The sequence below is a fragment of the Ochotona curzoniae genome, unplaced genomic scaffold, assembly GCF_017591425.1.
Source record: "Ochotona curzoniae isolate NIBS_2020 unplaced genomic scaffold, NIBS_Ocur_1.0 contig_899, whole genome shotgun sequence".
Lineage (NCBI taxonomy): Eukaryota > Metazoa > Chordata > Mammalia > Lagomorpha > Ochotonidae > Ochotona > Ochotona curzoniae.
The window spans coordinates 2,186,512-2,202,810 of NW_024466605.1; the positions used below are offsets into that span (position 1 = coordinate 2,186,512).

General features: G+C 49.2%; 1 protein-coding gene across 1 annotated transcript; it reads right to left on the reverse strand.

The window, feature by feature from the left end:
* Nucleotides 1–1,789: 1,789 nt before the first annotated feature.
* Nucleotides 1,790–4,627, reverse strand: DKK4 (dickkopf WNT signaling pathway inhibitor 4). The gene is made up of 4 exons (XM_040994239.1): nt 4,517–4,627; nt 3,292–3,442; nt 2,764–2,916; nt 1,790–2,043 (listed from the first exon to the last, which is right to left on the reverse strand). The coding sequence occupies exons 1-4, from the start codon at nt 4,625–4,627 to the stop codon at nt 1,790–1,792; spliced, it is 669 nt and encodes a 222-aa protein (XP_040850173.1).
* Between the last annotated feature and the right edge of the window lie 11,672 nt (nt 4,628–16,299).

Below are 16,299 nucleotides of genomic sequence, written 5' to 3' on the forward strand. Positions count from 1 at the left end.
ATAAATTTAATGTTTTCTTTAGCCTAAAGTCAGTTTTGTAAAACATATTTATAACTTAAACAACAGGGAATGGTTTAGCTCCTAAATGAAATTTGAAGCAAGAGCTCTCTTAAAACCAACTTCTATTGTACACAAATAGAGCTTCTTAGATTTCAAACAAAACTTACATTTTTTTCTGCCTGGCTTTCCCTCCAAAGTGAGGATTAAGTACAAATGATCACAGAGTTGTCATGCAGTGAGTTAAGTTGCTGCCTGACAAACTAACATCCCATGTGAGTGCTGCTCCATGTCCCAGCTGTTCCATTTCCAATTCAGATTGCTGCTCATATGCCTGGAAAGGCAGCAGAAGGTGACCCCAGTGCTTGAGCCCTTTACATGCACAGGAAAGACCCGGATGGAACCTCAGGACCCTGGCTTCAGTCGGGCCTTCCTCAGCTATTATCGCCATTTGGGAGACAAGCCAGCAAATAGTGTGTAACTCTGATTTCCAAATAAATATATAAATCTTTTTTAAAAACATTATCAAGGGGACAACGTTGTGGCTCAGTGAGTTAAGCCACTACTTTCAGTGTTGGCATCCCGGGTTGGAGTGCTGGTTTAGTCCTAGCTATTCCAACCAGATCCAGCTCCCTACTAATCTGTCTGGGAAGACAGTGGATGGTCACCACAGTGCTTGGATCCTAGTTACCCAGGGTACAGGGTACCAGTGTGGGGTTCCTGGCTCCCAGCTTTGGCTTGGCCAAACCTTGGTTGTTGCAGCCATTTGAGGAGCGAACTAGTGGATGGGAGCTCTCTCTCTGTCTCTCCTGTTCTGCCTTTCTATAAATCGAAGTTATCAGGTAGTAAATACAGCTACTGAAAACCAAATGTGTGAAAATGCTATCTGATTGTCAAAGGCAATTACTACAAAGATATTACTACATTTGAATCCCTTTTTTTAAAAAAAATCATTTTTATTTGAAAGGCAGATTTACAGAGAGAGGTCTTCCATCAGTTGGTTCACTCCCCAATGGCCAGAGCTAAGCCAATCAGGAACTAGGAGCTTCTGAGTCTCCCATGAGGGTGCAGGGCCCAAGTACCAGGGCCATATGCCAGTGCTTTTCCAGGCCAGAAGCAGAGAGCTGATAAGTAGAACAGCTTGAACTCGAACCAGTGGCCATATGAGCTGCCAGCACTGCAGGCAGAGACTTAGCCTACAACATCACGGCTCTGGTCCCTGGTTCTTTAATAACAAAATTGTTTTGTAGTGAAATATCTTTCCCTTCTGAGACATGAGGGGTAAATAAACAATAGTGTTTTTTTTTCAAACAATGATTTTAACAATAGAGTTTTAAAGGATAAATGTAGTATTTATCATTAGCCCCTATTAAGTTACAAGAATTCATTTCCTTTTAACTTCACATACCATCTGTTTATTTTTCCTTAAGACACTGTCAGATACCAGCCTTTCACCAGACACTTCCTAAAGGTTCGTTTGCAGGTTGTTCATCAGCTTGTGTATGTCAGAACATCATACTGTATACCTTAAATATATACAATTTCAGTTTGTTTTTACACGATTTATTTGAACTCACTGAGTCACTACATCAGAATTAGAAACTTTTGTTTCTAGACCCACATCAGTATTGTGGAGAAATAGACAAAGAGTGTAGGCCATTTCCACTCTTGACAGTCTTTTCCAACTGTATCTTGCTGGAGGGCTGGTCATGGAAGACACTTGTGCATTAGTGTCCAGGATACCACTTGAAGCCCCGAGGACCCTGCTATGTTGCAGAGTAATTGCAGCTTGCTACCTGTGTTTCTGGCACACTCTTAACCGTGTGTGCTGTCGCCGGCCGGCCGCCTGGCTTTGACACGACAGTCCAGGGCCGCAGTCGCAGCGCTGGAAGATCTCTGGTGCCTGACCAGTCTCTTTCTGCCCCCTCCTTGAGCAGACCTGCCCCTCCTGCAGGACAGGTTTGCAAATCTTAGTCCAAAAATGGCGGGCACAGCAGAGGCCAGGCCCACAGTCAGAAGTTCTGAGGCAACTCTCACCTTCTTGTCCTGTGAAAAGATAACATGTGGGCTTGAGCAAAGAGTGGGGACTGCTGAGCAGTGGGGCTGCTACTGCTGGGGGGCGGTTCGGTATCTAGGGCTGATAGCTACAAGAGAAAAATGGGAACAGGACCAGGTGTCAAAGCTGGACCTCATGCTGGAAGCCATGATGAAGTGAAAATTCCAGCCCTTCCTATGAGGACTCTGTTTTATAAAATTAACTCATTCATCAGGGAAACGTGCAATTTCCAGCCTTGAGAAACAAAATGAGTAACAATGTCGTACTAAGTGGGACGTACACTGGTGTAAAGGCTGTTCTGTCATGGGGCGGCAGAATGGCCTGGACTAGAATCCGACATTGCAATGTTTGTTGATAAACATATAGCTGCACCCTAGTGACCTTGTATCTCACATAGGCTGAAAAGCTACCCTTCTGTTCCCAGGTCTATTTTGTAACATGGACTAGAATTTTTATGGACTATATGTAGTGTGTGAGGGCACACAGTGAACTAAGCTTTCCCTGCTGACCAGACCTAGGAAGTGGCTCTTCCTTTTCTTCCTGGCCTTCTGGCTACCATATGCTACTGCCCCATGAGGCTTCCCCTGAGAAGGGATGACCAGCAGGCCGTGTTCCTTGTGTCTCTGAACTCAAGAGGCCTCATGCCTAGTCTGAGAGTGACCAATGGTTTCCTTGGACCCAGCATGACCTGCTCAGGAGGCTGTACTCACCCTTGCCGCCCTGCGATCTCTTAATGTTAGATTTCCTTTTGGGCTGGCTCTCGGCGATCGGATGCTCTGTCGCCCCTCTTGTATCTGTGCCGCCCTGGTCCTCGGCTTGTCTTTCCAGTCCGGTGGCCACATCTTGTGCTGTGGTACAAACATCTGTAGGACCGCCAGGTGGGACAGAGTTTAAAAAAAACCCTTCAGCATCAGCCATGTTCATGGTTGTACATTTTGTTAGTGCCCCTCTGGGCATCATTCCTAGGACTACACCGGCTGTTTATATACTCACAGGTGGCAAAGAAGGCAGCTAGATAATTAACACAACCCAATTTTATAAAAAGGAGGGGGAGAGTTTAAATGATCCCAAATGATTGGAACATAAATCCTCCCTTCAAAAGCATTGTCTCCAATTCCCCAACAAGCACTGTGGCCAAGGAGTCACCAAGAAAAGGCAGTCTGGGTCCACGGGAGAGGATCAGTCTTGGCATGTTCTACTAGGTGGAGCCCAGTAGCCGGCAGGGGCCATGACCTTACCGTTCACACAGAGCATCCCTGGGCAGCACATGGTGGTTCGCTGGCACCTCTTCCGCAGCCCCCGACACATGGCACAGAAAGGCTTCTCATCACGTGGCTGGAGGCAGAACTTTCTGGAACCACAGTCCTTGTCAGATAGGCACTGTGAGCCCTGTGGAAGGAAAGGGCTGCATGAGCTGGGGCCACCTGACAGGATGGCAAGATGCTATTGAATTCAGGGCAGGAGGCAGGGCTGAGTCACAGTAACACATGGAAGGTGACAAAGCAGTGCCCCCACACAGGGGATATAAGGCACTGGAAGGGGTGGGTCAAACTCAGGATTCTACCGTCCTAGTTGGGTGAGTACAGGAGGGCAGTTTGTCTCTGTGTGTGTCTCATGGAGCATGCTGAGATTTCCAGTTCAGTTGAACAGGATCCTCGTGTCTGTGACTTCCCCATTGGATTTTCTTACTGCATCTGGCACTGGGTACCCACTTGTCTCCATAAGCCTTCCCTAAATGAGCCAGCTGACTTGATTTGCAGTGAAGTGAAGAAAAAGCAAGATCAGCTGGCTTCTGCAGCTGATGCTTTCTTTGTAGATAACAGATACTATCTGTAGCATCCATAATATACAAGGCTACTTTTCTGCAGGTTATAAACATGGGTTTGGGACAGGTGTTGTGACAGTGTGAGTTCAGGTGCCACTTGGGACACCCGCATCCCTATCAGCGTAGACCCAGCTATGTGGTTTCCAAGCCAGCTTCCTGCGGACACACTTGGCAGACCACAGACAATGGCCAAGTTCTTGTGTTCTTGTCACCTAGCTAAGAGACCCACATGGAGTGGAGTTCCTGGCTCCTGGCTGCAGCCTCTGTGGGCATTTGTGGAGTAAACAAGCAGAAATAGCACCTCTCTCTCTCCCCTCTGTTTCTCCCTCTTGGTCAGGCTGCCTTTCACATAAATAAAATTAATTTTAAAATATGATCAATTTGGTGCATGTTTTTTGAAAAAAATCATTTTTCATGAGCTTTTTGAAAATCCGTTCATGGGCATGAGTGTCATTCTTGCACCAAAATAAACTTATTCCATGAGAGTTTCCTCTGGACTTCCCCAGGGTCCAGGCTGTATGGCCTGAGGGGAGTGACTTTGGGTCCCTGAGTCTGTAACCGGGAGAAAATAGGATGCCAGCACCAGAACCCGCTGCCCTCCCGGCGTCGCCCGGCTACCCCGGCCACTGCTGCCTTACCTGGCGCGCCCCCTGCCCGTCGGCGGAGCTTCTGATATCGTTGAAGTCCAGCACCAGAGCTCCCAGTGGTGTGCAGAGCCAGCTGAGCCCTAGCAGGACCAGAGCCACCATGCTCCCTGCCGTGCTCTGTCCCAACGCCGGGACACAGCCCACCGCCTGCACCTACACCTTCGCCTGCGCCTCCTCGCACACCCTGGTGCCCCTCGGGTCGGCTCCTTATAACAGAAAGCGCCCCACCCCCGTCATTCTCGTCCCTGCACCCCCCATTTCCTTCCTTCTGACCTCCACACAGGCTGCAACAAATCCCTCCGAATCTGTTTGATCGATAGTTCAAAACGCGGGCTCAAGAAGCGGGAGGGAGAGAGAGAGAAGAGAGAAGGCAGGGGCGGCCGTGGCGGCTTCTCCTCGGGGTACACCGAGCTCCTAATTACCGACTATCAAAGTGAGTTCAAAGAGCTCGCGCGCCAGCAGGATGTCAATATCAAAGGCACCGGTGTTTCCTACCGCCGGGAACCCCAGGCGGCGGCTCAGGCCTCTGCACTCATGGCTAAGCCACAGTGAATCCCACAGCCCAGGATCCGGGCTGCAAGAGAACGGCCGGGAAGGGACCACGCCTCCTGGCTGCAGCTCGCCGTGGCGCCCACTTGCTCGCTGCACGTGCAACCAGGAAGTCTCTTCTGCCTGGATCCAGGGCACTTTCCAAAGGACTTTACAAGACAGCCCCAGTCCTTGGGCCCCCCGCACCTGTGTGGGAGACCTGGAAGAAGCTCCTGGCTCCTGGCTTCGGACCAGCTCTTGGCCGATCTTTCTCTCTATAAATCTGACTTTCCAATAAAAATACATTCTTTTAAAAAAAAAAAAGGCTACTTGGGTGCTGATGGGATGATGTGCAGAATTTTTATACAGAGACTTAATACTATTCCTTCAGAAATTGTGGATTCCCATGTTGTGAGCTGCAGATGTAACTTGGGTTACAGCAGAACCACTGGCTGAAAGTGGAATTCTGTGCATTTCCAACTTTGTCCCCATTTGGCCTTTTAAAAACTTCTGCTTTATTGTTTGTTTTGTCTCGTCTTCTCTGCTGCACACACACCCCACAGCTGGACAGTTAGAGAAGGCAATTGAGTAATATATAGATTTGTGCTGGAGTACTTTAGAAGCAGAATAATCTAGAACTTTCTTCATTGTTCTCATTGTCTTCAGTGTGGTCTCAGGGGTAAGCAGCAGCTGCTCTAAATTAAAAAATGGATGTGGGGGCGGGAGGTGTGGCACAGAGCTCAGGTCGCACTGCTAGGATGCCTGCATCCCACAGCCAAGTACCTTGTCTAAATTCCTGCTTCTTCCCTTCCCATCCAGCGTCCTGTTGTTGAGCACCCAGGGAGGCAGCAGGTGAGGGCCAGAGAGCTTGGATTCCTGCGACTTACACGGCAGAGCTGGACGGAGTTCCAGGCTCCAGGCTTCAACCTGGATCACTCCTGTGTGTCATGGGTACTGAGGAATGAATCAGTGGATAAAAATTCTCACTCTCTCCCTGCCTTTGAAAACAACATGAAATTGAAACAAATTTTAAAATCTGGTCTAGCATCATGGTGCAGTGAGTTAAGCCTTTCAATGCCAGCATCCCATGTGAGTGCCAGTTCGAGTCCCAGTGGCTCCACTTCCCATCCAGCTCCTTGCTAACACACCTGGGAGAGCAGCAAAGGATGGCCCCAGTGCTTGGGCCCCCCACCCCTATGCGGGAGACAAGGATGACATTCTTGGCTGCTGGCTTGGCCTGGTCTAATCCCTGGTTATTATGTCCATGTCAATGAACTAGCAGATGAAAGATCTCTGTTTCTCACTTCTCTCCTTTATTTTTTTCTTTTCTTCTCTTTCTCTCTCTCCCCATCTCTCCCTCTCTCTTAAAGGTAATAAATAAATAAATAAATAAATAAATAAATAAACCTTTAAAAATGTACAATCTAAAGGGGCTGGTGCAGTGGTTGCACAGTCTAATTCTCCACATACAGCATCAGCATCCCATATGGGCACTGCTTTGTGTCCTGGCTGTCTACTTCCCATCCAGCTCCCTGCTAACACACCTTGGAAAGTAGCAGAGGACGGCCTAAGTCCTTGGGACCCTGAACTCAAGTGAGAGACCCAGAAGCTCCTGGCTCTTGGCTTCAGATCATCTCAGCTCAGCTCTGGTCATTGTGGCCATTTGGGGAATGAAAGGCCAATCTGATTTATGGAGAGAAAGAGAAATAGAGAGAAAGGTCTTCTGTTCACTCCCTAAGTGGCAGCAACGACCATAGCTGAACCAATCTGAAGCCAGGAGCCAGGAGCTTCTTCCCGATGCAGCATTCCAAAGAACTGGGTCAGCCTTCGCTGCTTTCCCAAGCCACAAGCAGGAAGCTGGTTGGGAAAGTGGAGCAGCCTGGCCATGAACTGGTGCCCATGTGGAATCCCAGCATTTGCAAGACCAAATGAGCCATTTCACTGGGGTTCAATAAATAAATCTTTTAAAAAAATATGTACTATCCACCAATGTGCCCTTTTTATGCCATACATAACAATCTCAGCGTCTCTTTGTCTTCTGCAGAATAGCCTGCCGTCTTCCCTTCACCGTGGCTTTCCGCACTCTGTGCCCCAGGAATGTGCTGGGTTCCAAGGGCTGCTTGCTGCCTTTCAGAAGCCCAGCAGGTGATCTGAGGCACTGCCACCTGGCTGCCATTCACAGCAGGCCGGGGTGCTCCTTCTTCCCCAAGTGATGGGATTTTTATCGCTTAAATGACAACATCAAACATCCTTTGATAGTCAGTCTGATAAGCCTGGTGACTAGAGGTGTTACAGAGCTTATTTTGAAGTTAAGTGATTAGGACTGAGGATAAAGGCGAGAGCCCTCAGGGTCCCCTCCTGAGTTTGCTCAGTTTCCTGTTGCCTAATCAGACAGAGGAATCCAGAACCCAAGGCCTCTGGCAACAGGACAGAAAAACAGACATCTGGCAAGAACCATAACAGTGCAAACCCAAGGAATCGAATAGCCAACTCTGAGGGTCCAGGGTCCAGAGTGAAAACACACACACACAATTTTAACGTGTTATGACAAAGGGTGCAAATAAAAGTATGGAAGCAAGATGGGAAAATCCAAGTAGGTACAAATACATGGCAGGTGTTTGGGGAGCGGGGGTGGTGGTGTTGTTGTAGACTTCCTGGAGAAACAAAGGGACAGGGGACGCATTCGGAAAGGGGTGTTGTGGGATGAGTAGGAGTTTCCTAGCCAGCAGGCTCAGAGGGTAAGGTGTCTGCAAGGACAAGAAGGTACACTGAGGTTCCAGTGAGAGGTTCTGGTGAGGTGGGGACAGACAGGTGACAGGGAGGGAAGTGGCCCATCGCTGTTGGACTCTCAATGCCATGGAAAGTCATTGGAGATGTTGGAGCTCAGGAACCGTGCTGACAAGGCACTGGTGGCAGTGTGGTGGCTAGGGTGTTGGTGTGGCTGGTGGTGGGCAAGACCAGGGCATCACTTAGAATTCAACTGCAATTACCCCAGTGATAGCAAAGAGGGTAGTGACAGAACCAATACTATGGTATTTAATGGGAGAGGGGGGGTGCTGAAAATGGTTCTGCTATGTCTGACCTGGTACCGAGGGCTTCAAACTGGCACAGGTGGAGTAGCAGTGGGCCCTGAGAAGGGGCCTGAGAATCCAGAGATTCAGGTATTTTCTGGATGTATGATGTTCGGAATGCTGTATTAGCTGTGATGCCTAACAAGTGCCACACTCTCTGATCTTTTTTTGGGAGAGAGGAGGCATCACAGACATCGATGCTGGGCACCAGTCAGTCCCAGGCAGGGGGTGTCCAGCCCAGAAAATCAGGCTCCCCTGTCTCAGTCTGTCTGTCTCAGATTCCTGCTGTGAGCGGCTGGCTGCTCTGCCCATTGGCCCATCATTGGAGCCTGCAAAACTTCCCAGTGACTATCTTCCCTCTATGAGAGTGGAGCCATAGCAGATGCACTTTCATGTCCCTATGCCTGTGGGAGAGACTCTGAAACCTTCTGGATTTCCAGCAATGCGATGACCTTGGAAGAATCAATTCTTTTTTCTGGGTCACTGTCTCTTCAAGTGTGAAGCCAGGACTGGGCCCCTTGGGGAATATCAGAAACACATGGGAGGGGCCTTCTGTGCCTAACTCACGGTAGCAGAACTCTTCCACTGCTCCAGATCAGAGCACACCACTAGCATGGAGATCCTGTTGCTTGACCCCTTACATGATCCTCACAGACGTCTGCTCCAGAGGATTTGTCTGAGGACACTGCCCTGGCCCAAGACCCAATTTGTTCCTATGTCTCGAGAGGCCCTCACATACCAGGCTCGGGAAGTGCACACTGGGACCTGCTGAGGTGTATGCACGGTGGTAGTCACAGGATTCTTCAGCTAGGGTGCTGATGACACCCTGGCACCAGCCTTTCAGTTACTTGGGGAACAGCAGAGATAGAGCGGCCAGAGAAACCAGGAGAAAAAGCAGGTACCTAGCCCTGGCAGTGGAGAACAGGGCGATCCCTGGCTGCAGCACCTGGCTCCAGCTTCCTGCTCACGCAGGCCCTGGGAATGCAGCAGGTGCTGTCTCAAGTACTTGGGTCCTTGCTGCTACTCACATGGCAGATAGAGTCCTGGGCTCTTGGTTTTAGTCTCAACCCAGCCCTGGCTGTTGTAGGTATTTGGGAAGTGAACCAGCAGGTGAAAGAGAATCTCTTGGGGCCAGGGTTGTGGCAGAGAAAGCTGCTGCCTACAATGCTGGCGTTGCATTAGGGCCCTGGTTTGTGTCTTTACTGTTCCATTTCTGATCCATCTCCCTGCTAAAACATCTGGGAAAGCAATGAGAGAATCCCAAGTCCTTGAGTGCCCGCACCCACGTGGAAGACCCAGAAGAAGCTTCTGGCTTTGATCTGACCCACTGCTGGCCATTACAGTTACCTGCAGAATGAGCCAACAGGTAGACAATCTCTCTTATCTGTAACTTTGCCTTTTGAAATAAACAATTACTTAAAAAAAAAAAAGAAAGAAAGAAAGGAAAGATATCAGTGTTTCAAATAAGAGAAAAAAATTTAAATAAATGAATAGATTATTATTTTTTAATATGTCTGCTCTCAGGCCAGCTCTCTGAAGCTGACGACGCAGATGGCTGTGGGGGAGCAGGCAGAGACTGTGGGTTTGAGGAGTGTAGCTTGGGGCACCCACTCAACAGACCCCTTGATCTGCAGCTCTTCCGGCGAGGTGCTCCTTCCGCTGCAGAACAAAGGACTCCCTCCTGCACGGTTTTGCCACCCTGATAGCCCCTGGCAAGGATTATGGGTTCCTGAGACTCCAGGTTTTGTAGTGCACACCTGGGCCAGACGAACTCTGAGAAGGAGCCATCCTGGCTGAGTTCTGAGGGGAAGCAATTTGCAAGGCTCCCGTGGCAGCTCCGGGGGTCTGATTACGCTCCTGGGTGATCCATGTCGCAGGCTTGTGTTGGCGCGCCAACACCTGTGTCCTCACCGCCAGCTGCCCCAGTTCCAGTCGAAGGCAGGGTGACAGATGGGTGATTGATGGCCGTTCGGGAAAGGAGGTGCAGATTTGTTGTGGCTCCCATGTCAGCACTAGTCTGATTTTCATCAATTTTTGCTTTGCTTGCAGGGAAATCAAAGTGACTAAAGAAAGCAGATCCTTGGCAGAATCTCACAGAAGCTGCCTACAAGAAGAGAGATGAGAAGGAGCATGTTGCTGGGGGCAGACGGGAAAGCATCGTGGCCCTCTGGTCACTTGAGGTCAGAAGACAAGGCAGGCTGAGGGTTGGGCCCTGTCATTCAGGATCTGGGCCACAGCAGCAGAACTAGGCAGTTTGGTCCAAGGAGGTTCCTGGGAATGGGGGCAGGTCACCCAAGAGACTGCATTAGTCTAGAGCCCAGCAGCATTAGCCCAGAAGTCCCCCAAATACCATACCAGGCTTCTGGAACATTCCTTCCTCAAGAGCAGGTTCTGCCATTTTGGGTTGTGATATTTATTAATCAAGCGTTGTTGTTCATAAACCCTCCCTGTATTACCCAGTTTTCAGCCTGTGGTGTGCCACGGCTGAACATTACACAAAATGCCAGACGTATGTGTGCATGCATATGTGTGTGGTGTGTGTGTGTGTATGTGTGAATATTGCAAGAGACACTGCCATGAACGGGAAGGAAGAGAGAAAACGCAGTGGTGTTCCTCTCAGGCCCAGTAGGGAAACACTGCCCATGAAGTGGGCCAGGAAGCAGCCCTGGGGCAGATGGTCCACGCTCTCCTAATCACTTCCACTATGTCCCAGCAACGTTCCACAGCCAGGCATGCAAGCTGGTGAGTTTGCTCTATTTTTTTTTAAAGACTTATTTATTTATTGGAAAGTCAGATATACAAAGAGGAGGAGAGGCAGAGAGGAAGATCTTCTGTCCGATGATTCACTCCCCAAGTGATAGCGATGGCCGATGCTATGCCCATCCAAAGCCAGGAGGCAGGAGCCTCTTCCTGGTCTCCCACACAGGTGCAGGGTCCCAAGGCTTTGGGCCGTCCTCGACTGCTTTCCCAGGCCACAAGCAGGGAGCTGGATGGGAAGTGGAGCTGCCAGGATTAGAACCGGTGCCCATATGGGATCCCGGCGCGTTCAAGACGAGGACTTAAGCCACTAGGCCACGCCACCGGGCCCAAGTTTGCTCTATTTTTTAGAGATTCATTTATTTTCATTTGAAGGGTAACTTACAGAGAGGAGAGACAAAGAGGTCATCCAACTGCTGATTGACTCCCCACATGGCTGCAATGGCCAGAGCTGGGCCAATCCAAAGCCAGGAGCCAGGAGCTTCTTCTGGATCTCTCACACGGGTGCAAAGGCCCAAGGCTTTGGGCCGTTGTTGACTGCTTTCCCAGGCCACAAAGCAGGGAGCTGGATGGAAAGTGGAGCAGCTGGGACATGAACCAGAGACCATATGGGATGCTGGTGCTGCAAGGTGGGGATTAGCCTGTTGAGCCACCCAGCCAGTTCCAATGCATTTGCTTTATAACCTGAAGGATAGTCACGTGTCTAGAGCAGTTCAGGACTGGCGTCTCGCCACTCTTTCACTTTGTGGCTCTATAGGAGTCTTGCCTAAGAAATAACTTGGAAAGCAAGGCGTTGTCATGGAGCTCACCTTGTTGTACTCTCTGTGGGCTGTATCTAAGAGTAAACTCCGCTGGTCCTCTTCAATGTGATGGTGTTGCTGCATCTTGTGAGCCTGAAGGGAGCTGATGGCCAGGCCTGCCTGCTGCCCTGGGGAAGCCATCTCTGGGAACAATGACCTTCTGAAGTGGGTCTGTGGGTCTCCCTGCCAAGAGGGAGACTGGAAGGCTGTGGAGGGAGGGCGGGGAATGTGCATGACTTTGGGGACAGAGATGGGCCCCTGCCAATGACCCACACACTGCAGGAAGCCTGTTTCAGAAAGGAGCAAGCAGAGAGGGGCCTTCCACGTCCATAGTCCCTTCCCCAGAAAACAAAACAGGTTCTGCCAACTCTGTGTTCATGTGTCTGATGTGTCCTGCATGAATTCCTGAGGTGCAGTGATTAAGCCACTGCTTATAACATGAGCATCCCTCAACAGAGTGTGGGTTCAAGTTCTGCCTACTCCCTTCCCAATCTGTTCCCTGCAAATGTACCTGGGAAAGCAGCAGATAATGGCCCCAGTGCTTGGACCCCTCCTTGCCACCCAGGTGGGAGAACTGAATGGAACACCTGGGCTCCTGGCTTTTGGCCTGGGCCAGTCCTAGTTGTTGCAGAAATCTAGGGAGTGAACCAGCAGATGGTCTGTTTCGTTCCCTCTTGAATAGATTAAAACTAAATAAATCAAAAGAAAGAAAGAAACAAAAAGGGCTCTTGGTTGCCCTGTGTGCAATGGAGGCCCACTGGCTATGCAGAATCCCCCAGGGTTCCTGTTCCAGGGCCTGAGAATCACTGCCCCAGCATCAGCCTCCTCTGGCGATCCCATTTCCTGGGGGTGGTGGCACACCTGACCCACAGGGTGTGACTCTAAGATCACTCACTAATGCCTGCTCCCAAATCCAAGTTGCCACAAATTGTTACTACACTAACTAAACAAGACAATCATGGGGGCGGGAGGCCTTTCTCACTAGAAGTGACCACAGGAGCATGTCACCCTGCACCTCACAGATGTGTTTCGTGTTTCACTCCCACATGAAAGCTGTCCCAGCCAAAGTGTACCCCAACCTTCCTGTGGTGGCCACATCAAAGCAGTTTGTAAACACCTGCTTCCCTTTGAACAAATTAGACTTTGACACACTGTCTGATCCTCACTCACTGATCTGTTTGCAATCGCACACAGATCTTGGATGAGGCTCTAGGCCCTGGGGAGCAGGGTCATTACCCTGGCTCAGAGTGGGCTGGGGAGACCCTCCACCCTGAGGCTTTGCTTCATCTTACCTTGTTTCCTTGCTCCCCCTTGTGGACAAAAGTGAGCGTGTGCATGCCGCCCAATTTCTGGTGGAAATTCCCCCAAGGACACAGCACTCTTGTCTCATAAACCTGGGTGCTTCCCCTGCTTATGAAAGTGAGCCTGACTTTTCTAATTAGAAAGAGATACATGTTTACAAATGTCAGGCATTCTGGAAAATACAGAAAGTATGAAGGATGAATCACATACAGTATCCTGTGACCTTTGGTTAAGTATTACTTTTTTCAGAAGCTCCTGGCTCCTGGCTTCGAATTTGAAAAAAAAAAAAAAAAAGAAATATATATACACACACACAGGTGTATGTATGTATGTATGTGTGTGTTTTTTTTATATATGGCACATACACATATGCATGGGAACACATTATACAGATTCTTTTTTAAATGTTAAAAAGGATTTATTTTGGACCTGGCGTGGTAGCCTAGTGGCTAAAGTCCTCTCCTTGCACATGCCAGGATCCCATATGGGCACCGGTTCGTGTCCCAGTGGCTCTGCTTTCTATCTAGCTCCCTGCTTGTGGCCTGGGAAAGCAGTAGAAGATGGCCCAGAGTCTTGGGCCCTTGCACCCGTGTGGGAGACCTGAAGGAGGCTCCTGGCTCTTGGCTTCGGATTGGCTTAGCTCCAGCTGTTGGGGTCACTTAGGGAGTGAATCAGCAGATGGAAGGTAATCTTCTCTGTCTCTCCCTTTCTGTATATTTGACTTTCCAATTTAAAAAGAGATTTATTGGGCCCGGCACGGTGGCGCAAGTGGTTAAAGGTCCTCACCTTGCACGTCCGGGATCCCATATGGGCGCCGGTTCTAATCCCGGCAGCCCCGCTTCCCTTCCAGCTCCCTGCCTGTGGCCTGGGAAAGCAGTCGAGGACGGCCCAACGCTTTGGGACCCTGCACCTGCGTGGGAGACCTGAAAGAGGCTCCTGGCTTCGGATCAGCATAGTATCGGCCCGTTGCGCTCACTTGGGGAGTGAATCATCGGACGGAAGATCTTCCTCTCTGTCTCTCCTCTCTGTATATCCGCCTTTCCAATGAAAAAATAATAAAAATAAATCTTTAAAAAGAGATTTATTTTTATTTGGAAGGCAGATTTACAGAAAGAAGGAGAGACAGACAGATCTTTCATATGCTGGTTCAGTTCTGAAACGGCCACTATGGCTGGAACGAAGCCAATCCAAAGCCAGGAGCCAATAACTTTTTCCTCATCTCCCACATGGTGAAGGGTCCCAAGGCCTTGGTCCATCCTCCACTGCTTTCCCAGACCATAGGCAGAGAGCAGGATGGGGAGTGAAGCAGCTGGAACATGAGCCCTCACCCACCTGGAATGCTGGCATTGCGTCAAGAATTAGCTGGCTGGTTAAATGTGCTGGCCCCTATACAGATTCTGTTTTTCCCTCCTGTTTCCCCCACTGCATCTTTCAGATTATCAAATGCTATGGACTACATTGCTGTTTTGGAATTCAGAGCTGAGGTGTCAGTTGATGGTCTCTAATGTTGGCCATTTATGTGACTTTTCTTTTTGTTTTACTCAGGCTTTTCAATAGAAATGAGTACTTAAATATGAAATTCAGGGGTATTAAATGTCTTTTCAAATTAGTGTGTTATGGGCCCAGTGCGGTAGCTTAGTGACTGAAGTCCTTGTCTTGCATCTGCCAAGATCCCATATAGGGGCTGGTTTGTATCTCAGCTGCTCCATTTCCCTTCCAACTCCACTTGTAGCCTGGGAAAGCAGTAGAGGATGGTCCAAGGCCTTGGGACCCTGCACCATGAGAGACCTGGAGGAGGCTCCTGGCTCCTGACTTCTGATTGGCTCAGCTCCAGCCACTGTGGCCACTTATGGAGTGAACCAGCAGATGGAGGATCTTTCTGTCTCTCCTCTCTGCAAATCTGACTTCCCAATAAAAATAAATAAATTTTTTTAAAAAGTTACTTATCTTACTTTTTCTTTTTGTATAGAAAATTAGATTTATTTATTTTTATTGTAAAGTCAGATATAAACACAGAGGAGGAAAGACAGAGAGGAAGATCTTTCATCTAATGATTCACTCCCCAAGTAACTGCAATGGCTGGTGTTGCGCCGATCCAAAGCCAGAAGTCAGGAACCTCCTCCAGGTCTCCCACGTGGGTGCAGGGTCTCAAGTCTTTGGGCCGTTCTCGACTGCTTTCCCAGGCCAGAAGCAGGAAGCTGGATGGGAAGTGGAGATGCCAGGATTAGAACCAGCACCCATATGGGATCCTGGTGCGTTCAAGGCAAGGACTTTAGCTGCTAGAAACTGGGTCAGGCCCTTTTGTATAATTTTTAAAAGGTTTATTTTAAAGTCAGTTTTAGAGAAACATATAGCAGGAGATTTTTCACTTGCTGAATCACTCCCCAATGGCTGCAATGGCCAGCAAGCACAAAGCTAGAAACCAGGAACTTGTTCAGGTCTCCCAGGTCAGTATAAGGGGCCCAAATCCTTGGATCATCTTCTGCTGTTCTCGGGTAATGAGCATGGAGCTGGATATGAAGAAGAGCAGCAGGGATATGAATTGGCACTCATCTGGGACGCCAGCATTGCAAGCAGTGTCTTCACTTGCTAAGCACAATGTTGCTCCCCAAAGATCTGTTTTCAAACATTATTATTATCTTTTGAGAAAGAGGGCAAGAGCAAAAGTGATCTATCTCTCACATCTGCAGACTCATTCGTCAAATGTTCACAGTAGCCAGAGTTGGGTCAGGCCAAAGCCATATGAGTGACAGATCCAGCTGCTGGAGCCATCACTGCTGCATCCCTGAGCGTGTGTTAGAAGGAAGCTGGGATCAGGAGCAACTGGGATTGGAGGCCACGTCCTCCAACAGAGGAGCGACAAGTGCCATTCAGTGGCATTGCTGCAGCAAATGCCTACCCCTGAAATCACCGTCTCTGCCCCTTTCCTGTTGGTCCAAATGAGCCTTCTCCAGGGTCACCTCTAAGAACCTTCACACGCCCTGCAACCCCACTTTGGCTTTCATGAGTGGATCCTGGGAGGGGACCAGGAAGCTGCTTGTGCCTCCTACTCCTCTTCCAAGTAGAGAACCTCAGACCTCAGCAGAATCTGGGGGTCCTTGCAAATAAGCAAGTAGATACTTTGTCTTCAAGTGAATGAAATGAAATCACACTGCTGGTTTCAGAATCTAATAATATTCTTAGCTTTAAGGTTAACAGAATTACCAAAATTCTCCTTCTCCTCCTTTCTTCTACTACTTCTTATTATTACTGAGTGTAGTAAACCCTTCTAACTTCTGAGATTTTTCTCTCAATAAGGGAGCAGGGGCAGAAGAGC

Coding starts and splice junctions, on each gene's coding strand:
- DKK4 (XM_040994239.1), bottom strand. CDS start 4,627: ATGGTGGCTCTGGTCCTGCTAGGGCTCAGCTGGCTCTGCACACCACTG. Junction 3,443..4,516: donor ACGGGCAGGGGGCGCGCCAG/GTAAGGCAGCAG, acceptor TTCCTTCCACAG/GGCTCACAGTGCCTATCTGA. Junction 2,044..2,763: donor GAGATCGCAGGGCGGCAAGG/GTGAGTACAGCC, acceptor ATCTTTTCACAG/GACAAGAAGGTGAGAGTTGC.